The 23,434-nt window shown below is 44.1% G+C and overlaps 4 protein-coding genes across 5 annotated transcripts; 3 read left to right on the forward strand and 1 right to left on the reverse strand.

The window, feature by feature from the left end:
• The first annotated feature begins 15 nt into the window (after positions 1 to 15).
• taf1c (TATA-box binding protein associated factor, RNA polymerase I subunit C) lies at positions 16 to 8,557 on the forward strand. 2 transcript variants are annotated; one of them, XM_047014879.1, is made up of 14 exons: positions 16 to 159; positions 1,892 to 2,003; positions 2,143 to 2,195; positions 2,285 to 2,374; positions 2,521 to 2,579; positions 2,664 to 2,911; positions 3,077 to 3,205; positions 3,385 to 3,502; positions 3,598 to 3,669; positions 3,906 to 4,041; positions 4,205 to 4,333; positions 5,944 to 6,124; positions 6,339 to 6,476; positions 6,575 to 8,557. In XM_047014879.1, exons 1-14 carry the CDS (start codon positions 16 to 18, stop codon positions 7,858 to 7,860), a joined length of 2,895 nt encoding a protein of 964 aa, XP_046870835.1. In that variant the 3' UTR covers positions 7,861 to 8,557. The 2 variants fall into 2 exon arrangements, with proteins under 2 accessions (XP_046870835.1, XP_046870836.1); XM_047014880.1 differs by lacking the exon at positions 16 to 159 and adding an exon at positions 172 to 1,560.
• Positions 8,040 to 12,307, reverse strand: ccng2 (cyclin G2). The gene is made up of 8 exons (XM_047014883.1): positions 12,188 to 12,307; positions 11,200 to 11,342; positions 10,931 to 11,065; positions 10,462 to 10,712; positions 10,168 to 10,246; positions 9,982 to 10,080; positions 9,504 to 9,706; positions 8,040 to 8,921 (listed from the first exon to the last, which is right to left on the reverse strand). Exons 2-8 carry the CDS (start codon positions 11,305 to 11,307, stop codon positions 8,795 to 8,797), a joined length of 1,002 nt encoding a protein of 333 aa, XP_046870839.1. The 5' UTR covers positions 11,308 to 11,342; positions 12,188 to 12,307; the 3' UTR covers positions 8,040 to 8,794.
• Positions 12,308 to 13,102: 795 nt separating this feature from the next.
• Positions 13,103 to 18,488, forward strand: ccni (cyclin I). Its single transcript, XM_047014882.1, has 7 exons — positions 13,103 to 13,322; positions 13,953 to 14,109; positions 15,137 to 15,277; positions 16,044 to 16,118; positions 16,345 to 16,485; positions 16,780 to 17,010; positions 17,128 to 18,488. The coding sequence occupies exons 2-7, from the start codon at positions 13,996 to 13,998 to the stop codon at positions 17,620 to 17,622; spliced, it is 1,197 nt and encodes a 398-aa protein (XP_046870838.1). The 5' UTR covers positions 13,103 to 13,322; positions 13,953 to 13,995; the 3' UTR covers positions 17,623 to 18,488.
• A 102-nt stretch (positions 18,489 to 18,590) lies between these two features.
• LOC124463126 lies at positions 18,591 to 22,580 on the forward strand. Its single transcript, XM_047014881.1, has one exon. The coding sequence runs from the start codon at positions 19,035 to 19,037 to the stop codon at positions 21,444 to 21,446; it is 2,412 nt and encodes an 803-aa protein (XP_046870837.1). The 5' UTR covers positions 18,591 to 19,034; the 3' UTR covers positions 21,447 to 22,580.
• The last annotated feature ends 854 nt before the right edge of the window (positions 22,581 to 23,434 follow it).

Genomic DNA, 23,434 nt, shown 5'->3' on the forward strand with positions numbered 1-23,434 from the left:
AACAGGTTAAACAGGATGAGTTTTCAAAATAATTACGAGCCCCGAAACGAAATTAAACAAATTTTTAACCAAGATAAAACGTTATATGTTTTACGGGTATGCGCTACTGCACCATCTCCAAAAGCTATGTCACACAGGTTGACCACCAACACCCGCCAGGTAGCTAATCATCATGATGATAATTTGCATATTTGTTGAAAAAGATATCCCGAAACGAAATAACACCTTGGTAAATTTTCTAAATTAGACATCCAAAGATTTTAAGACTATATAGCTTATTTGTAATATTTCATGTTTATGACATTATAGCCTTAACATGTTTGTATAACTTCCTACTCAATATCAAAGTGCCAAATATATACTACATTTAACAGTTAGGTAGGCCTGAGTCTTAAATGTGACCGGAACTTCTTTGACACAACTCAATAGTAAATCAGTTTTTGAAATAGATTTGTTTTGTTTTGGAAATGTTTTACATTTAGGCTATTAAGCCTAGTTTGTTTCTTGCTTTGGCTACAGTGTGGTGCTATTGCGTCCTCTGGTGGTTGAATGGAATGATGGCTGTGGTGCAGTAGCATAATATTTTCTTGTTTTTAATTGAAGAGTCGAAGAGTCCCAGTTGATTACAAACTGCATGCAACTAGGCCTAAGCACGTAGGCCTATGCACATTGCAAGGGCAGCTGCAACAGGTACTAGATTCAGGGATGAAATTCCTATTTGGGGCAGTCACTTCCTGAGAGCACCCTCAACATTATGAATATTTCAGTTACTATTCGGCACCTCTTGAGCCGAGGAGAAAGTAGCCTAAATGGCTCCGAGCACCACCACTGTGCGCTGTTTCAAAAACGCACAATCGATTACGGTTGTTTTTGGTGCCAGCGAGAGCCGATTGCCAAAGGTATGGGCGGAGAATGGATATTCAAATGTATTTATTTTTAAGATCACGGCAATAACATAAGAAGCAAACAATATCACATGCAGAAATAACTCGAGTACAAATACATCGTAATTACTTGAGAAAGCTTCACAGGTCATCACACTAATGAACGAATCCTCCTCTTCCGCCGTCTGCGTAGTTGTGGGTCCTAAAACAAGTTGAGTCAGTCAGATGACTTTCATGAGTACTGAGCTCAGAGCACGTGTGGCGCGAGTACCATGTTTAAGTTTAAATGAAAATAATGTGGACATTTAGAATTCAAGTAGAACTAATATTTTTTTATGCAAAACGCGGCATCTCTGTGAAATGATATAACCTTACCCCGGGAACGTTTCTACTTGCTCGTACACACGGTTATTACTACCTTACTGGTATAGCTAACGCTAGCTGATCTTGCTCAGACCTGTCAAGTCTACGTCTGCATGGACTGGCCGCGTGGTGCATTTAGAGCGTAGATTATTTTTAAACACCACCAACAAAAATGGATTATACTTTTCCACCTGAACTTTTCACATCTTATTTCCACTCTGGCCCTCCAAATTCTGAATTTGCCCATAACGTTGGAGGTTGGGGTGTGTATGGTCAAGTTAAAGAAGCAAGCTCCATCACCAAGCAACATGGGGTGAGAAATATTTGCCGTAGCGCATTCTGCTTTATGGTGCTGAATAAGATACTAGCCTCGTTACGAGCATATTTTAGGTTTTCAATGTAGCTCGTGATGAAACCCAGTTGGGAACCACGAGCGTGATTCTTTTTTGTCAAGTAACCTAAAGGACACTAACAACAGCCATAGAGTGAAGCAAGCAAACTTGTAAACACGTTGCTACAGCTAGCCAGCTAAAGATGTTAGCTTGCCCTTCTGGCCGAATACACATTTTGAGCTGATCTTGATAAACAAGATTCAATCTTGATTATCATGTTAACTCAGGCCTGTAAATGTCAACTAATTTCAGACAGCTGCAACACTACCAGAGCACACACAATTTGCAACAAAGCATCAAATGGAAGGAGAGACATGGTTGCCAGTTGAATCTCTGACGCTGCCCCTGTTTCCACCAAAAAGAGGTAGGCTCGTATGAGGTCTTCTTCTTAACCAGTCCCATGCACTCAGTGTATTGAACCGCATTTTTGCCCACCTCTGGAAATTGAGTGTGAACCTTTTTTTCAGACTTAAAATGACTATTGACTACCCATTCTTATTTAGGTCGCAAATGGCACTCAACTGCATTATCGGACCCACTGGACTTTTCAGAGCATGTAAGAACAATTAAAACGCACATCACTCAACTAACGTGAACACAGGCCTACGTAGTACCGTACTAATATGATTGGTTGTTTTTCTGTAGATGCAGGACTACTACCTCCATAGATCCCAAGATGCGTTTTACACCATGAGCCAGTTCCTAGAGGAAAATCTCCACAGTGTGAACACCAAAGTACAGATGGGCTCTTCACTGAGCTTTTACTTGGCTAAATGTCATTTTAAGTGGCTTTTTTCATGCATGCCATGTTGACAATATTTAGCTAATTGCTTAAAAGTGCGATTGTTGATACTTGTTTTTGTTGTTGTTGTAATTTTCAGGGGAAAACCTCCGTATTATCCAGGACACAAGGCTTCATGGAAACGCTGAAGTATAAAAAGTAAGTGGAGATTGATGTTATTTATTTATTTGCAAATTATTTGCAAAAGGGCACATGATAAAAACGTATTTGTGATTTCTGTAGGTGTGCAGTCACCTACCTGAAACCCAGAATCAAGGCATACCACAATCTCTTATCTGATGTTATCTATGACATCCCTCCGGAGCTTCTGGCTCATAACCTCTATGAGGAACTGACCCAACAAAGGGAACTGGAGCAGTTCTCTGAAGTGGCTACAGGGGGCGCCCTTTGTTACATTCCCTTTTCACAGCTCAACAACACTCAGCAAGGCTGCTTGTTGTATCCAGGGGATCCTGGGCTCCACTCCCTTAGTATCCTTCTAACTGTGTTCTTGTCCTAGTTTTAAGCCACAACTTTACCACAAGGGTCTGGTATAGTTTATTTATTGAATATGTCAGCAGACAGTGATTCATATATATATTTTTTTTTATCATGGACTCTACCCAAATCCAACGCTCCTTAATGCAATTCCTCAGATTTTCATAGATTAGCGCTGGAGTTCCATGCAGAAGGGCCTCCCTGTATTGATTCAAGCCTCAGGCCTTTCTCATTCCAGCTCGACGGTACAGTAAGGCAGATCTGCACTGGGACGCCACAGGATACATGTAAGCAAAATATTGTCTTCCCCCTTACCGGCAACAATTACTACATTGTTTTGTACTGTACAATTATTGCAATGTGGCTTATCAAGTCACTGAATTGACATAGATTGTTGTGTTTACCAAGTGACAAGTCCAAATTAGTTTTGAACTGAGTTGAGTATATTTTTTTTATTTTTTTTTAGCAAATGTTGGTGTTCGATCAGACTATACGTGTGGGGTGTGGATGGTTAGTGAGAAGAACGAGCCCAAGACTGTTGAGGTCATCCAGACCAAAGAGGTTGCTACATGCCTCAGCATCAGGTGTGTGTGAGGGGTAGTGTCCTGTACATGCATTCTATCATGTGTGTTCTTCAATCAGGTTTGCGCAATGTTTTGAAGTAGCATTTTCCTTACAGTCCCCATATCCAAGGAGAGCTGCTTGTGGCAAGTGAGAGTGGAGTCGCTCACCTGTGGACAGTAGGAAAAGGGTAAGCAAACCAAAATGGGTGATAAGGAGACCCTTTTTATGAATATAATATCATTATTTAGGTTGTAATGCATGTTCCTGATTTATTTTATGCAGATTTCATGCCATGGCCATATCTAATCCGTGATCTTTGGGGATAAGTGCGTGGGTTTTATGCATCTTCAGTGTTCTTTAGGATCCTAGGTGCGTGTAACAGTTCTTTACTAATATCTGTCATGATTCCATTGCTCGTCATAGCCTGCAGAAGTTCCGTAAGGAGGACAGTAACATGTACTTCAATGCAAGATCGGCATGGCGATGGTGTGACTTCACGGGGCACCCCAGGGTGATGATCTATGCCGACCGAACGGGCGTGGAGCTTACAGACATCAGAGTAGGAGACGGAAGGATTCCAAAAGAGATGGACCATATATGTTTCATTTCCAGTGGCAGTGAAAGTTTGCTCTTAATGGCTTTTCCTTCCTCTTTCTACCTGCTTCTTTCTCTCTCCCCCTCTCTCTCTCTCTCTCTCTCTCTCTCTATATATATATATATAGACCAACGAGAATTGTAGCCATACTCTATTTCGCATCGGCCAAACCCCAGATTGCAAGACTGGCGAGAGAGTCATCATGTCCAAATACCTGCGAGAAGTTCACATGTTCCACCATCTCATAACCACTCAGGTACCGGCTCCTTAACTGCTTTTCCTGGTCCATCTAGACCTGTGTGTCCTTGATTGGCCTAAGGAACGTGTGGCATCATTGATTCAATGCGTCAGTGAAAAGATGTTTTCGAATGCCCCACACGTTTGTTGTTAACGGCGTCAAAGGCTGTGTTCAGAGTGATTGGGCATTTACATGTGGCAGTGCGTGGATTTGAAAAGGTGGAAGCACGTGTAGCCCTGTCATTTTTGGCATTCTCTGTTTTATATTAGATGAAAGGGTTGTGAGGGCCAACATGGCGCGAGCTACTGTGTTTTTCTGTCCTTGGCCATCGTACAAAAAAAGTATTTTATAGCACTTTAAACAATTGAACAGCAAGAAGATCAACACCACTTGCTTCCATCTGGGGTCCGGTTGTTTGGTTAACGTGCCTCAACGTCACTATAAAGGGTAACATTTCTCTATTTTGTATGACACTCCACAACAATCCTTCACCCCTCGGCTCATCACCCATCACAATGTATTGACAATCATACATTTCTTTAATTGACAATCACTGCATTTACATGGATTCGAATTACTGGCTTATTTGGACTGAAATAGAATGATCCATTTCTTGTAAACGCCTTTGTTCGAATAATTGCGGTCCGACAACGATCCAATCAACATCCCGAGATAACTCGATCCGAGTCGGTTGATAATTCAGACATCGTATGCTTGTAAACGGTGAATTTGACTATGAACTGGACTCTGCGTCATTGCGCATGCTTGAGATCCCGCCGCCCTTCGAAAAAGACAATAAGTTGTCGCTACCGGGAGCCGGCCCGGCAGAAACAAACAAACAATGCGAGCCAATAGCGCCGTTTGCATTCGCAGTACTCCAATTGTCATCATGCACGAAATGGAGAAGGACGTAGCTTCACCTTGCTCTCCGTTCGCCGTCTTTCTCGAAATGTTGTTGTTGTTGTTGTTGGTAGGGGTGAAGAGGTCAAGCGTAAAAGGCTGTATCACCTCTAGTTGTAATGAAAACAGCGCCATGTATCGCACTGGGATATGACATGCTTTCGGCCAATTATTCAGTTTATTCACTGCCATATATATATTCGGATAATAGCAGTTGCCCCAAAAATTCGCATTATCCGAATAAAGCTAGATTCGAATTGATACAGTCATGTAAACTCAGTGAAAGTATTGGAAGTGGCCGTGCCACTGCATGTGTGAACGTCCTATCGCTCTGAACAGTGTTCCTTAGTTAAACCTTTATCACTGTTAACCGCAAGATTTGACTAGAAACAACCGCGTTTAGAATGAACTGGATAGACTGGGAGAATTTCACTGGACAGACTGCTGTTGTCAGTTGTTAATCCTCTTTCAGTCTGAATGTTAATGCGCTTACTAGGTCAGATTGTCTTCAGTCAGTTACCGTCACATCTACACACATTTAGCTGAAATCCATATAAATCATATCAGCCTACAGCTAAGGTCGTCTGTGGAACAGCCTTCCTCGTTAATGTTTTATCAACTGAGACTGGAAGAAATGTATTCAGCCTGCCCTTGAGTTTTGTTTGGTGTTGAACACCGTTTAGTTTGTCCTGGATGTGGATAGACAATCTGTGTTTGTTCTCTTGCAGTTTTCGGCATACATCCTGGACGAGCGCTTCCCCTGCATTCCTATGGTTAAGTGGGATCACATGATGGAGGATCCTCCCATGTTTGCCCATGTCCTGGCTTCTAACTCCTCAGGGGCTGGAACCACCAAGGTTGTCCTGGGCTCTCAGCGATCCCAGGAACTGACTCTTCTACAGTATTCAGGTTCATATTTCATCACTGATCCTCACAAACATCTCGCCTATTTCACATACCGCCACCTATTCAGAGACGTTTCCCGCAGCTAGGTCTGGGGGGTGGGGGGAGGGGAGGCTTGTGGAGAAAGGAGATTGAGTATTTTCAATCTCATTTACACGTGTACATTTGCCAACCGCAAAAGTGTTTTTGGCGCGTTAATCATCCCACTACCGGTTCGTAGGTGGTCGACAGGATGCATGCTGCACCAGAGGTCCCCCGGCGGCTCTGCTTAGGCCCCGAGACAGCCTGAGTCACCTGCCTGCCCAGATCCCACACCGCCACCACATCGCCCAGCAGAGACTGGCACTTAAGGCTGCCGGTGAGCCGTGTAATAGAGTGGACGATGAGCTGGATTAAATGTCAAACATGACTCTGAACGACTTGTCACTTACTGTATGTTATTTTGATCTTTGTCAGGCGTGACGTGTATCCAGCAGAACCAGGGCGCAAGGGACATCTGTGTGCTGCAGCTGACGGAAGCTGGGGACGTCTTCTATCAGATGCTGAGACCACAGGTGGCATCTTGCAAAGAGGATGTTACAACACCCACCCAGAACTCGGAGGACGTCGGCCTACCAACCTCAGTTCAACACCGATCGTCAATTGACACATTGATCTCACAGGATATGTCAGTGGACCGGGAGAAAAGCAAAGGGTCACTGGGGTCCACGTCTCCTGGTCCCACGGTCGACTGTGGGTTTGAGAGACGTGGAACTGATCTGCCTTGTTTCAAGGTCGTTGTCAATGATGACCCCGAGGAAACAGATTTGGGGCTGTCAGGGTTTGAACTGGACAACCGTCAGGGTGTTTCATCATCTGCGTCTCGGCCTGCTGAGGCAAGTACCGCTTGTGCTGCCAGACCTAGCCTAGCCAAGGCTGGGGATGACGCTCTCCTTAAATGGAAAATCTGGCTCTTCAAGCTAGTCAGAAAGAACCATCGTAAGCAACGCTTCCCACACAACACTATCAGAGCCAGAGGTCTTCTCGATAAGTCTGGTGAAACTGAGAGCCGTTGGCGAGAACCCATGGAAGAGGACAAGCGAGACAGCCTAAGACGGGATGTCAAAGAAGCGATGAAGAGAGGGAAATTCCTGGTCCACGGTGCCACCCACCTGCCGCCGATGGAGCCGGTTTCTGTCCCAGGGTCCGTGGAGCCCTCTGCATGGACGGACGACCTCAGCCAGAGGCTGAGTGTGTCCTGGGAAGGTGGCTGGAAGGTCTGGTGGGAGGAGTCGCTGGGAATGAACCAGGAGTCCAAGATGCAGGCGCTCCGCAGGAAGCGGCGGAGGCAGAAAATGGCCCGGGCGCACAACCGGCTCGAGCTCTCTGGCAGCTTCACCACCTCCGTCAGCTACCAGTCTGACATGGACGATCTCTCAGGCTACACGTCGGCTACCAGTCAGAGCGCTGCCTCTGACAGTGAGGGCACTCGTTTATCTTTGTTTAGTGATGACCTTTCTGAACCAGGATCTTACAAAACCTCTCAAATGCACGGAAGGACTGCTCGAGTGAATGAGGAGTACCAAAGTTCTCTGCAGGAAGCCTCTCGTGGACTCTTCGATGAAGGCGTGCCTAGTGCCCCTCTAGCCACATCATCTCAGGTGTCCAGTGTTTTTCCATCACAAAGAACTCCCCGCGTAGGAGGCTCGTCCCAAACCTCCCTGTCCCAGCTCAAAAGGAAGAAGGCTCGCATGGGCTTCTGAGTGGTAATGGATGGAACTGATTGGATTAAGTGATCAGTTTGACCTATATTGGTATGGTTAAAGATTGCAGTGTGATGATGCAAGTGTGTGGGCTATGTGGAGTTAATGGCCATGGTTTTTTTCCAGAACAAAGTCTGTATCATTAGTAACCTTGTTTCCTAAAAACAACAAATTGGAAGTTTTAAAAAAGAATATTGTTTTTATTGTTTTGTTTTTTACAGCTGGCGAAAATAATAAGTTAATATCTACATAACAGTATTCACATTTTTTTTTGTTTTTACATTATACAAATGTACACTTTTTTTTTTTTTTTTTACGTTTTTAGAACGTTTTTCATAGCATGATCTTTCATTCATACAGTTGAAAAAGTATCTACCACAACTGAAATTGGCAATTTAGAGGTTTAAAAACACCTTACAGACTCAAACAAACAAATTTCTATTTTATTTTTTTTAACACCATGCAAACCAACATTACAAAAAAATAGCCTTGGGAACAATCTAACATGTCACCAGGCCTATATACTGTCTGCCATGCCATGATGACATTTGTACAAAACTGTGCAAAGTACATTTCCTGGGGTTACTTCCCAGCAAAACAACAGTCCCTGTTTTATAACAGTCTATTGTACCTTGGCTGTTCTGTATAGTGGCTTGGAATGTGACAAATCCAGACATGCACATCCAACTATTAAAAACACAACTAGTTCAAAACAATTTCAGTCAATTCAGCTGCCAGGTTTGTGCAAATCTGGTACATTTCTGTACTGCTTTAAGCTTGAAGATACAGTATATTGATTATTGGTAAGGGCACACAGTATGGTAACCCTTTTGTAACTCGAATAAATTAACAACGCTGTTCCACAGTTCTGTGGTAAAAAAAAAACGTGGCGCTCTAGCTGAGGTCACTGTCATAAATAGTGGGGTTAAGGGTTCTAGAAGGTCTGATGCTTGTGTTTTTGGCAACGGAAATGAAGAGGGAAGTAAGGCCCTTCGGCGTCACTACCGAGGGAACCGCTCAGGCTCTCCTCCCCTGAGCTCATGTCTTCACACGAGTCCTCACTGCAGAAGATGACACAAAAGAACAGTTAGGTCACAACAGCAGCACTCGACAAATCTCATGATCCCAAGCTTGGGGTCATGTTCCCCATTGTAAAGTCCAAGTCTCGACGTGCTTGTGTAAGGCTCTTACGTCAAGTATTCAAGGTTTGGAAACTTGCTGCTGGGACGTGATTAATCACTCGTACGCGTCGTCTTTTGGTCTGAGTAATATGAGTGGACTAGACTGGGTTGAGCTACGGCCGAAAAGGCTTGGCTAGCTCTGACGCAACATGGGACACGGTGACGGGCAGGAACTACATTTCAAACTTCTAATGAACACCACGCCTCAGGGGAGTGGTATCTGTTGTTAGAACTGAAACTAGGAGTGGGAATACACCAATAATTACATGTGTGTGTGTGTGTGTGTATGACGATGAAATGTTCCTTTATAAGGCTGGGCAGTGCGTCAACAATTTGCTGGGGATTTTCCAGGTGCCACAAATCAAACGAGCGGGCTGTTTCCACGTTGGATATTTCCTCATTCCATCGTATGAATGTTTTGGGTATTTAACTGTAGTTTGTGTTTTCCCCAGACATGTTTACCTTTCACTTTCATCCCAGCCCCCCTCAGGAATGGTTGGCAGTTCAGGGACGCTGTAGTGGCTGTTGTGGAGGTTTTGTGCCGTCCGCCTTGAGACTATCCACACTAGCTTCTTATTGTTGGGTTTGCTACATTCAGGAGAGGAGTAGTCTGACATACACTGGGCCACTAGGTCCCTCCAGTAGAGCAGCTCACTGTCGGCAATCTGCAAAGACAAGATGGGACACCGTGTTACATAAGCAAAGTAGGTCAGCAGAATTCATTTGGAATAGATTTCAAGTGTCAAAAGGATAGTGAACCTGAGCCCGGAGGTATTCTAAGTTGACTCCATAACTACTGTCGGTCTCTTGACATAAGCCTCTTTCCAGAGAGGGCAACGTCGTCTGTAGTTAGTGTGATCTTTCTACTTCTCCGGGGTTAAGGACGATGTCTGTCGTTCGAGTTTATTGGACACACGGGTTAACAACAAAATATATTTACCTTCAGATGTGTCTGGACGTGGTGTGCGATTTCCAGCACATCTTCAGACTGCATGGCTTTAATCTCCAGGGTCAAGAGTGCCAGGGCTAACACTGATGGCTGAAAGAATGACATATCCTTAGTACTCAGACAGTCATAGGATACTCAAGGTTGAGTCAAACCGTTGACTTCCAAGTCAATTCTTACTTTGGCTTTTGAGAAGGCAATCCGACAAAGGCAGGCTTTCAGCTGGGCTTCAAGTTTTTCAATGTTAAGAGCATCTTTCCTGTAAAAGTAGAAACATTGACATTAGACCACATTAGACCACAATGTTACACAAGTCTGTTTGTGTTGAGCAAAGTGTTATCTTAAAATGTTCACCGGTGTCCTACTTGCACAGTTGCACTGTGTCAAACCAGATAAGTTGAACTACTCTAAGTTCATGTCTGTTCATTCATGTTAATTATTTACACACCCGCTGTAAAGTCAAAATCGTCTCACCTGTCCGACGTGTGTGAGACTGTTATCTTGTGATACAAGTGCAAAAAGGTTAAGGCGGTGATGGCTTTAGAAGGGAAGTTTAGCTTCTCCGATATAATCTTCTCCATACGGTTCAAATCCGACACTGTGAACTTGCACTGGCTGATGCGGATGAGTTCGTTGGTGGACGACACGTTGCACTCTTCTTCGACAACTTTTGCAGCGATGTGGAGACAGCTGATGCTGATACATGCTAGATGCTTTGGTTGAATCTGCAGGAGTAGTGTAACATTCCAAAAATGTTACTTAAAGTCAATAATTGTACATGCTCCTTTTGTGTTAGACCACTACAAAATCTGAATTGATGCAATTTTTTGCAGGCTGGTTTGAACTGACTTTGCCTTTGCCTTGCCTTGCTAGTACTAAAGACGGTACTAGTAAAATAATTATAATAATACGTTGACTGTATAACCCATATTTTATAACTCACCTTCATCATAGCCAAGAATCTATCGAGCAGGTTCACTGCTAGAACAAAGGTTTGGGTGCAATATCCAAAGAAACTGGTCAGGCTCCAGAGATCTTCGACTTTAGCATTTCTACATTTGGCTGAGATGCGGTCATCCTGCATGGGGAAAAACATGTATGAAACGAATACTATTTTCAGCTGTAGAGTAACTGGTTGTTGGTAGTTATTGTTTAAACTCTACACCGTATGTGCATTTTTTTCCAAAATATGTGACAGCAAATGCATTTTACCTTCTGTGTCGTGGATTCGATCAGGCTTAACCCTGTCTCCTTCGGGAGGTAATTTATCTCTTGTTCATAATTTGCTTTCAGCTCCCTCATCAGTTTGTAGGCGTCCATGTCTGGATTGGCACTGATACAGCAATTTGAAACCACTGAAAACAAAACGGAACAGAACATGCCATTGGAAATATGTCGTCTGATTTCAACCTAGTTCTTGGGTCAAGGTTTGCCCAACCCCCTTTCTCTCAGCTGGAATTTGGTGTCAGATTTCGTCGGTAACGCGTACATACTACAGACAAAAACAACTCGTATTTTTTTTCAACGATTGGTTGGCTTCTACTTATAAATAGAAGCGATTGTTTTAATTGAGCTATATCTTGGATAAAGCTAAATGGTAAGCTACGTTAAGCAAGTAAGCAAATGTTGCTAGAGCTGTTAGCGGCGGGGGAGGGGTGGCTTGTCCGTTTTATTATTCTCAGCGAGTCGAATCAAAAGGACTGTTGTCATCGACATCAGAAAGATAACTTTTAAACGCCAAATAAGCGATACATATTGTTCATAATATTGCAAGTGACTACAACTGTCTTCCCCTTAAATATATTAAATAAGCGAAGCTGTGTTGTTGCTATAGTAGGCTACAACTAGTAGTAGGTTACAAGTACTGTACTAGCTCTACCTCTAGTCTGAGCTAGCTTCCACCCAAAACAAGGGAAAACTACATATACGTAATTCTTTACAATGTAGCACAATAATGATAAGACCCTTCTTTTCTTGACTCATAAATACAAAATGGTATTAAGTGCAGTTTCAATATCTCAAATTTAAAGCGCAGATTACTTCATTCTAAAAGTCGGAAGAAGAAAAGAAACAATACATCACAAGACCACTGTACTGGTACTACAACGGACCTACATTTCTTCGAATAGTTATCCTTACCCACTATTAGCAATAGATTTATGTTTGTAAATAAAACGATTATATGTTGATGGACAATTACCTGTTACGGTGGGTTGCTAGTTACATCAATATTTCTGTTCGCCCCGATAATTCTTCAGAGTTCGTATATCCTTTCCTTTTTGTTGATGTTACGGAACGTTAACGCCCAATACTGACGTCGAGTCTGTTGTAAGCCAATCAAGAGAGGTATAGTTTGTTTTGACATACCGAGAAGCATCACCCTCTTCGTTTGATAACAGACGGACCTGTCAAATGTGTAATCATTATTTCATATGATTTAATTAGGTCGTTCTTTGCTGTATGTTTACCTGTAAGATTGGGTGGCATAGTAATACACTTGACATCCTTTGTACTAACCCAGAGCCAGGCTATGCCCGAGCACATCTCTGACGTTTCTACGGGCCAATGATGTTGCCCCTTTTTGTCCTTTCAAAAAGTCCGCCCTTTATCATCGATGTCGATTGGACTTTTGCGAAAACCCACTGTTACATGATTGGTTTAAATATTACTGGAGCTTTAATATTTCTAATGTTCAATACAATACGTGATTGTGACAAGTCATGTATGTATCTCTTATAACAACAGTCTCCATCGTTGTACCTAATCTGTTAGTGATGATCACCCATCCCTATTTGCCTTGTTTGTAATTGAAAATGTCCAGAGAAGTACTCCTAAAAGCAGGCCTAGAGCAATTAGAGCTTTTGTTATCTGTAATATTTTCGGGGATGTTGTCTTTATGAGGTAAAATCAGGAAACGTGATTTAGTCCTACTAAATATAATTCTACACACAACTTACCACTTTTTATATAGATAATAACATGGAACACCAATTCACTAAATATTCGTATTAATTGATTTTTACAATAGATATACAATAGAGAGATAAAAAAGTATAGATAAATGGTCAATATTTATCTGCTGAGTGACTTACCAACACCAGTAGGAAGGTGGGCGGAGCCATTTCCGATATCCTCACGTCCCCTCGGAAGTAGAAATATCAGTCCGTTCTTTTTATTTTTGATATCAATCTGGTAAACCCCTTTCTCCCATAAGTATTAAAATGGAGACAACAATGGGCAAGTAACAGCTCAGAATCAAATTCACCCCTTTGTTTTACTTACACTTAATGGACCGGATGATTTCCAACTGTGGTTCTTACAGCTTTGCAGGGGAGGTAAGTTAGCGAATATCTTTTAAGCTAACTAACTTAGCTTGCTAGCTAGCTTGAGATATGCTAACAAGCTAGCTACTCTACACTACTGTACTAGATGGACCATGTCTTGCCATCTTATTGTTAAACATCAGAATATAAATTGCTCAAAGGTATATATGATTCTCCCGTGTCTATTAGTTGGTTTTATGGATTAATAAAAATCACATTCACACCAACTAGGAAGCTAGTTGTCGACATGAATACGAAGCTACCAGTGGCTAGCCATCATCATTATCGTCGGTCACTCGAACCGAGTATGACTGTCCTTTTCGCCGTTGGTCTTCAGATAGCCAACTAGCCAGAACATATGACAGACTGTTTTCCTGTGATATTGAGTGGAGAACTTGCTAATGAGGTTGTAATAATAACCACTCTATCTTAAAGAATATTAGTCAAGGCTTTAACTTGTCCAATGTCTAGACTAGTTACAATAGGTTTACCATGTTGCTTACTTGTACACATTTCAGTCAGCAAGAAATGCTTCGAAATGCATTGCCAATAGTTTGTTTAAGATGCTTAGCCTCACATTATGACTGTCTTTAATTGACTACTTAGTGGAGCAGTTCTCAAAGGTATGTTTCTCTGTTTCAGGTAGCTGTATCCAGTGGGGGGGTAGGCGAGTCCAAGGGTTGTGATGAAGTTTGCAGAACCCTTGGAAAGCCAGAGGCTGTCTTTTCTTTTGGAAAAGGCAGCCTCTAGGGAAGCTAACATGTGGAAGGTGTATGTGCCAAAGAAAGTACCCACCCAGGTTGGTTATTTTCAAGTTAAAGTTCAGTTGGAATTATTGGACCTGCTCCTCTCTGCCCCTTTCCTAGCAGTCTAACTTCAGTTCTATATGGTTAAAAATCAAAATTTCGACAGAAATAATTCCCAAACATGCCTTAAATTACATTCTTAAAACCAATATAATATAATAGAAAGTCACTTCTAATGTAAAGAAACATGATGCTGACAGGATTTGGGAGAGAGACGTTATGGTTCGTTTTTTCATTATATGAATGTAATCTGTAATGTTGCAATGTAATTTGGCCAGCGTGCTCTAATCCCTTTTCAGCACCTGCTTTTTCTGTGTCAGAGGGGTAGGCAAGTTTAACAGGATTTCAAAGGGATGCCTGACTGTTAATAGTATGCTCCCGCTGACTCACTGCAGCAGGTTCCATCTATCTCGTTAAATGTGTAGAAAATCGATGGCTTGTTACTTGCACAGTCAGACGTGTTACTCTGTTTAACATCGATATATTTTGAGTTTAGTAGGAGACTGTCACATAGATCCGTGAACTAGATTCACAAGGACGTACGAATCTACATGTGAGCATGAGGGGTATTTCTTGTTGAACAACAACATGGTGCTAAGTTCAGTGTTTCAAAACTCTGGCTTGGGTCAATTTGAGGTTTTTTTTCCTTTTTTTCGTTAATGGACTACCCAACCCTTGTCGCAGAAGAGAACGTTTTTTGTGAGGGGTGGGGAGGGGGTGGTGGTGTCGTATTACAGGTAAGCCAGTTCAGAAGGTCAGTTGCATCATGACCCTGACATGCCACATACGTAACTGATTCAGGGGTTTACTTCCAAGTCAGTACTGATCAAGCTGAACGGGAAGGGAATGTTTGCAGTTGGCAGTTAACCTATTTGCTTGTTTCTACATTGGTCCTGTACTTCAAATCCATATGTGTTCTTAACACCAGCTGACCTCCCGCACCAGGGCCAGAATCCAAACGTTTTGTTTCAAACGTACTGTGCCCTTCCAATCTAAAATGTTTGCCAATGTTGTCTACAGGTCCAGGATACAGACATCTCCAATGACCAGCGTGACGAAGCTGTCCGCTGGCTCACTGCCTTGCACAGCAAGCTCCACCTCTACCCTGAGACCCTCTCCCTGGCCATCAGTATTTTAGACAGGTTTTTAGCATCCATAAAGGTAAAGACAACACATTTTTAACAGCTAGCTTTAATACCTACTATCTATGGAAGATCGCCTATCTATATGGTTCGTTTTCATTAGTATAACTTGCATAATATTGTGTGCATGAATAGACTTCAGCCAGCAATCTGTTCGCCTAGCCACAATGTAAAGAGGCCTATCATTTATTTAAAATTTGTATTGATTGGTTCATGTGGGTAAAGAAGTGTAGGGATGAGTAAGCACGTTGATATTTCTATGCCAAACTTGTCACTGCAGTCCCAGCACTAGAATGAAACATTTTGACCTGACACTTGATGTTCTTTTGTTCGCTTGATTGTGAGAAGACAAACACTGGGAAGCAGTTTCAGAAAGGGCAAGGTGTTTTTACCCCTGGAGACAGAAGCTGTCATGTCTTTTCCTGTATCTGTCCTACTTCTTAATAAGCCAAGCCAGGCTTTGCTAACCCAGGGTAGAGAACATTTTCAGACAGTAATCCTTCCGTGTAAACAGACAGACCGTCCAAGGACAACAATTTAAGATTATATTATATATTTATATATTTCATCAAATGATGATTATGCTAAAAGTATCATCATTAGTATGATATGTTATTATTGAAAGTGATGAGTTTCAGATTGTTTCTTAGTATTGGGTCCTAAATATGCTAGGATGAACAAAATCACCTAATTTGAGGATTGGAATCTAGAATAAGCCTATTCATTGTTATTGACAATTCATTGTTTGAGAATGGTGATGACCAACAGTGTCTGTCTGGTCTCAGGCCCGTCCAAAGTATCTGCGCTGCATTGCCATCGCCTGCTTCTTCCTGGCCACCAAGACCAGCGAGGAGGACGAGGTGAGCCTCTTACGCTTGACACACTTTTGTTTATCCCAAATCTGGAGCCGAGTCCAAAACACACACAGCCTGTGTTTCTCATGCTGAAAATACACCAGCTGGGATGATGGCAAGCTCTAAAGCGGTTGGCAAGTTTGGATTGAATGCTGTTGCTGTTATTTCGGTTTATTTATTTCCTGATTTCGTGTGTGTGTGTGTGTGTGTTTTTTTTTTTTTTTTTTTGCAGCGTGTTCCATTGCTGCAAGACCTGGCCAGCACCAGCAGCTGTGGCTGCTCTCCATCAGAGATCCTGAGGATGGAGAGGATCATTCTGGATAAGCTGAGCTGGGACCTGCATGCTGCTACACCGCTGGACTTCCTCCAAATAGTGAGGCCCACTGGCACCTCTATGTCTTCCTCCCTTCTGGTGACAAATGTATTCAGTAAAGAGAAAACAACTGCCTCTTCATCATAATGTGACTGGAATCTGTGGTTTTAGAACTTGTATTTTTGTCATACAAAGATATATTCCCGAGCGAAGGAAATTTGGACTCCTGTTTTGTACCCAATTATTTCATTTGGAACCATTTGAACGTGTAGCCTCTTAGTGAAGGTGTCTTTCAGCTGTATCTCTCATGGAAAGTTCCGTATGTGACATGTCGCCTCATGCTGTCCCCTCCAGTTCCACGCGATGGTGCTGTCCTGCAAGTCCCCGTTCTTAGTGGGGCTCCTGGGGTTGGACCCTTCCCAGCACATGGCCCTGTTGACTCAGCAGCTGCACCACTGCCTGGCAGACCACACCCTGCTGCAGTTCAAGGGCTCCATGCTGGCCCTGGCCCTCATCACCCTGGAACTGGAGACACGCTGTCCGGACTGGCTGGCTCTTACCATCGACCTGCTCAGGAAAGCACAGGTACACGTACACACAGTCCCTGCTCCTCCTCCCATATCCCTGTTCATGTTTCTGTTCAATCAAGTGGTTATGGAGAATACATTGCTAACTCTTGTGTTTTTCCAAATTGGATTCTAGATTGATAGCTCACAGTTAATCCGCTGTCGAGAGCTGGTGGCACATAGCCTGTCCACATCCCAAGCTTCCCTGCCTCCCAACACTGTTTATATCTACCAGCCTCTGCACCAGAGCCTGGTTCCCCGTAACCGGGGGTGCCCTGTGGCCCCCCACAGGGCCCCCCTACCCCCGGCCACAGCACCTGCCCAGGAACCACCGCACGGGGCCTCTGGTACCACCACCCAGCTGGTTACGCTCAAGCCCTACCACCACCACCCCCATCTCCAGCGCCCCCAGCAACAAGTCCACCGGCGCTGCAAGCATTCCTCGAAGCGGAAGGTGGAGGAGATGGAGGTCGACGACTTCTACGACGGGATCAAGCGCCTCTATAACGAAGAGAGCGCCCACGAGGGGGCAGCCGGGGAGGGGCAAGGGCTGGGGTGCGGCGTCCTGCTGGTTTGGCAGGAGGGCAGCACCTCCCCCTGCCCCCCTCTGCAGCCAGTCAGTGTCACCTAGAAAAGAGAAAGAAAACCAAGGCCTTCTCTTTATCCAAATGGGCTGCTTAGAGGAAGAGGAAACGTGTTCAGCACATACGGGCATTAATGTCTCCCCAGACTAGATTGAGCCAAAAAAAAAAGACATGACAAAAAAAGCTGCTACTTCATATCTATTTGTTGAACACAAATATATAAAAGGTAAAAAAAAAAAAAAGATATATATTAATTCAAAATGTCCATCAAAGAAGTTGATTTTCTCAGTGTTTCTGACTAATGTAAAATGTCGGTGTGTCAACTTATCTCTGTCAACTCTAACCACTTCTGACTTTCTATATATATATACATGTTGTTTTTCTTTAGCTTTCACCTCTTCCACTGCATGTTGTCACTCTCCACATCACAGTCACCTTAACGTATATTTGAATGTAGGAAATGTTGCTTGTATAGATGGATGGTTGTGTGTTTAACCAAGTAGGACAAGTGATGGTGCAAGTGCAATTTCTTGTAAGATTCTCTTATATTAATCCACCCCCATATAAACACCATTGTTTCATCCTCAACTTGCTTTAGTACAATATTACAGAGATTGAAATGTTTCTGTTACTAGTAAACAGTCTGCATTACATTTGAAATATTTAAATTAAGCAATATAATGTTTTGGATTGGGCCAAACCAGTTTGTGCATTACGATGAAAAAATACCCATCTGAACACCATACTACCTTACCCTTATGTGTTTTAAAAAACAAACACAAAAAACGTGAGAGAAAAAAACATGCTTGTTTTACTTTTAGCAAAAAGCTCTTTCCTGTTCTGGGGTGACAACTGCCTCTACATTGCTGAACACCTTGTGGCATCAATAAAGACAAAGTGCCCAAGCAAGTTATTTTAATGGTCCTTCTTATTGACTTGACATGATGACAAAGTGTTTTAACAATAGTTTGTTGGTCTCAGTATTGAAGGTCTAGTATTCTTTTAGAAAAAAAAGTTTTAGAAAGTTATTGCAAACGAATAAGAGCACCGACTATACTGTTCAAATTAAATTTATTTGTATAGCCCTTTTTACACGCAAGCATGTCCCAGGGGGCTTCACATACGCCCATAGAACTGCCCCTCAACCAACCTAAACCCTCAAGGAAGACAAGGAAAAAGTATGTTCGAAGTATGTAATGTCACAACACCCCGGCTTAGCGTTAAAAAATATACTTTAAATAGGTCTGTATAATATATTCGTTTTGTACGAACATCTACACAGGGCTATACAAAAAATCTACAGTAATATGTTGTACTGTATATTTGCTCGAACAACATCCGGCGGTTGCGTTTCAGGTAAGCAGGTACAGGTGGAGTTAAAGTTGTCCATGGGTGGAGTTTAACTTGGCGCAGCATCAATTCACAGAGCGAACTTTGAAACTTGGTGCAAACTTACGGCATGGCTACCGATTTTACTCAAGATTCGCTTTTGGGCTTTCTCCAAAGTAACGGCGGAAAGGTGAAAAACTCGGAGCTGTTGTCTCATTACCAGACATTCCTGCGGGACCACGAAAACAAAAAGCAGAATAGGGAGATGTTCAAAAGGTTCGTCAACTCCGTAGCTGTTGTAAAGCAGGTGGAGGGAGTGTCATATATTGTTCTGAGAAAGGCATATTTGCCGCTCTCTAGAGACTTCGTCGCACCAAAGACTGGTCGAAAGCCTGAGCAAACGGTGAGGGTGAAAAAACGATCCCCGCGGGCTGAGGGAAACCAGGACGCGTTTCTTGGTTTGACCGAGAGCGATGTCCAGGCAAAGTCGCAGAGGGAATTGCATGTTCCGCTGAGCAGTACCAACCAAATCAACACAGCTCAATGTTTGCCGGTGGCAGGAATTCTGAACAACAACGATGTGGATACAGTTAACTTTGATAAGCCAATTCGAAACTCGTCTCCGTATGCGTCCGGCCGCGCACTACCACAGATATCCAACACGGAGGAGCGATTCCCAAACAATACAGAACCTAAAGTATCAAAACAGGGTGAGAAGAACTTTAAAGCAGAGCCCGTTAAAAGAGCCTCGAAGCCACCAGAACTGTGTAACAAACCTAATTACGCTGAGGCTACACTTGGCCAACCAAAAGAACCAATTGCTCAAAGAGAGCCCTTCTGTTCCCCTCCAGATATCCTACACCTACATGCGGTGGAGTTGGAGGAATCTCCTCTTCAACAAGTAAAGCTGCATGTAGTCTCTGGGCAGGTGCCCAGCAATGGAGCAAAGCATCACGGGAGGTCTAACGCAGCACCCGCCGCATGGCCATTGCACCCGACGCTCGAACACGCTAGTAGATTCTCAACTTCATCACCCTGTATATCTGACAGGCCTGACGCAAAATACCCACGTGCTCAGCCTGACTCGGCACTCACGCGTAGCAATGGTAGCATTGCCGGTCACATACCACAGGAGGTGGAGAGTGGAGCCGCTTCACTGGTTAGCGGTCAGCCTCGTCACAGCAGCCTGCCCCTGGAGGAAGGCTACCACAGTCCTCCCGCTGCTGCTCCTGGGTACGTAGACCTCCATCACATCCACTACCAGGCAGTTACCGGGTTATGGTCCAGCCGGGGCAGTCTTGTCCCCTCCTCCACAGGCTCCCCTGAGTGGCCACAGGGCTCGTCTGTCGGGGAATGGACGAGCGATGAGGATCTGGACTCCAGAAGTCCCTCTGGTGAGCAAGGGTTTAAAGTTCACAGCATGCTCCATCGCGCCGAGCAGGCCAGAAGGCTTTCTCTCATGCATCGCACGGAGAGGAATGGCATTGCGTGGCATCACTCAACGGGCGACCTCGACACCCAGAATCTCTCTGCCATGTCGTCATGGAATCACTCCGCCAGTCATCTAAACAACCAGGAGTCCTCTTCATCGTGGAATCACTCCATGGGGAATCTCCATGACGACCAGGTGGAGCCAGAGGCAGGCCAAACTGGGATTACGCCGGAGCCAGTGTTGCGACCCTCGGTCCGGCGACTCAAGAGCAAACTCCGCAGCCGCATGTGCCGCAGCCTGGGGGCCGATCTGGACCAGCCGTTCACGGAGGACAGCACCTCAGCCCGCCACAACAGGCTCCATCTCCTCTCCACCTCCCTGAGCTTCCGCTACCCCTTCTCCGCCGGCTCCTCCACCCCCCCACGGACGAACAGCCACAGGGACCTGGCCGCTTCCCCCGCCCCCAGCGGCAAGAGCTACTCCTCCAGCGGCCACGATGGCAGCTACTTCCACCGGCAGGCTCTGGTCCCCCTGGAGTCCAACGAGCACGACTGGCTTGTGAAGGGAGCTGCGGGCACCTGGACCGAGATCTACTCCCTCTTCAGAGAGGAGCCTAGCCTGCTGACCAAGAGGGACTTCATCACTGGCTACACCGTGCTGCACTGGGTAGCCAAGCACGGAGACCACAGGGTCCTCAACACCCTCTGGTACGGCGTGGATAAGATGGGGATGACCTTGGACATCAACTCCAAGACCACGTGCGGCTACACGCCCTTGCACTTGGCTGCTCTCCACGGCCACAAGATGATGATCCGCCTGCTCGTGCACAAGTTCAAGGCCAACGTCTCCCTGAGAGACACCAGCGGGAAGAAGCCCTGGCAATATCTCGGAGACAATGCCCAGGGAGATCTGCTGCAGCTTCTGGGGGCGCCGCTAAGGGCTGGAGGCGCCAGCGGGGCAAAGATCTCCACCCCAACCACTCCCCTTTCCTCTGTTGACCGCCTAGCGACCACCTCGGGAGCTGTGAAACGATCCACGTCCATCGCTGCTTTCCTGAAGCCCAAGGCTCTGTCGAGAAGCACAGGCCTCCACTTGGATCCCTTTATGTGAGAGGGAGTGACTGGACCCACCACCGAGCCTAGGCCTCTGTGCTGGGACCCTGGTTGGTCTTTCACCTGACTGGTTTTACGACTCAGAAACGGTTTGACTTCTGTGGTTCAAATATTTCCCCCTCCTTTGATTAGTAGGTGCTGACCGCTCATGAACTGGAGTCCTACATGAACTTTCCGTATTTCAAGGTTCAAATGTAGAATTGAGCAGCGATTTCTCATTCACTGAGTTAGCTTCTCACTAACCTTCTCTCATGGAAACTGGAAAGCTGCCATGTTTTAATGGGGAATGGAAAAGGGGTATTTTAAAGTATGTCACGTTTGCGGCATTGTCTTACTGAGAATAGAATCCACACTGTTTACAAATTAGAATTTTGACCAATTCTCACAGGACATTTTATATGCACCCATGTTTATTTTACTCTGTCCTCAGGCACTCTTTCTGTATCAAGCACCAATGTGGTTATGTCATGGTAAACGGCTAACACAGTTAATCTTTAACCTATCCTTGATTTGACCTCACACAGTGCAAGTCTATGGAGTGTACGAAACGCCTCCAAAGGCTGGTGGAGATACTGTCAGACTTTGACTGACAATGGACTGTGTGGGAGAAAGGGAAGTTTCAGCCAGGGTAAAGCCTCTATCCCCCCCCCTCTCTCTCTCCCTCTCGGCATGCTGGCCGTCAGCCATGAATGTGGTGTTCCGGTGGAGGGTCAAAATGAAAGGCCTGTTGTTGGAGCTCCTGGTCTGGTGCATGTGGGACTTGATGAGGCATGTCGGGGAAAACGTGTCTTGTGTTGCTTTTTACGGCACTTCAATAGAGCTTCCAGTTGCCTGGCTGGAGAAGGACACCTTATTGGGAGAGATGAGTTGATAATGGCACACTCACGCTCAACTTCAAAATACGGAACAGCTATAAAACTATTGTTCTGAGCGCTACCTCGTATCTTATCTCTTATCGGGGTGTATTACTCTTCTTGAGGACATGTTGGTACTTGTCACTGGGTGTGTTTGGTTGAATTAATACAGTATTTATTTTGTTGTAAAACCTGTCAGGACTTTGCGTCAGTTAGGTGACATGCCGTCATGTCACCCTGTCTTCTTGTATGAATAAAAGCACCTAATTGTTTCTGAATGGCTGTTTTGTTTTTTAGGTATCACTCATTGATGGCTAAGTATAACAATGTTTGTATCCTATAGTACGCTAGTTCTCATCCACATTACAGGCTACATCAATAGCACTTAGCCCACTGTCGCTACTAATTTCATCATCTTTTAAGAACACCTCGAGAATATCCATGTTCTTGACCTGTTTTTCTCGTCTTTAAGTAGAGCTGAAAGGGTGAAAATGGACTAGCACCAGCTAGTCTAGTAAAAAAAAATACAAAATATGTGTGTGCTCACCCCTGAGGGTAATTGCAGTCACCAAAATGTCAAGAGTGCACATCTTAACAGGTTAAAGAAGTAAGACAAGAATCGCTGGGCTAACCAACTTTCGTTCATCAGTAACAGATCCGCATTGTTAGAATAGTCAACCCAGTCAGAACTCACCTTCACATCACTCTTATATAGTCTACAGTATGTGTAAATGTATTTATTTAAGGACCTTGAATTTGTCATGAAGTTACGTCGCCATACTCAAATCAACATCTCATAAAAAACATTAAAATGATTAACTAGGCTATCACCCAGCTATTGAAACGTTAATGTGCCAAAGGCCAGCCTGCTTAGTAATACTTTGTAGCAGTTGGTCCATTACCAGCACTTACCATCTTGAAATGCTAGACAGGTCTTCCAACTTCAATACTGCAGCAACAAACTAGCACAGACTGAGAATTAAATTGAAGTCCATCTGTGCAGTTTTTCACAAGTTTGTATCGATAATTTGCATATAGTATCACCTGTTTTAAATTGGAGAACCGATGCATAATTTGAATTGTACATTCAGTGGAAAGAAATCTGCATATTTCCTGACAACACAGAACCTAT

This window comes from Hypomesus transpacificus, unplaced genomic scaffold (genome assembly GCF_021917145.1).
Source record: "Hypomesus transpacificus isolate Combined female unplaced genomic scaffold, fHypTra1 scaffold_27, whole genome shotgun sequence".
Taxonomy (NCBI): domain Eukaryota; kingdom Metazoa; phylum Chordata; class Actinopteri; order Osmeriformes; family Osmeridae; genus Hypomesus; species Hypomesus transpacificus.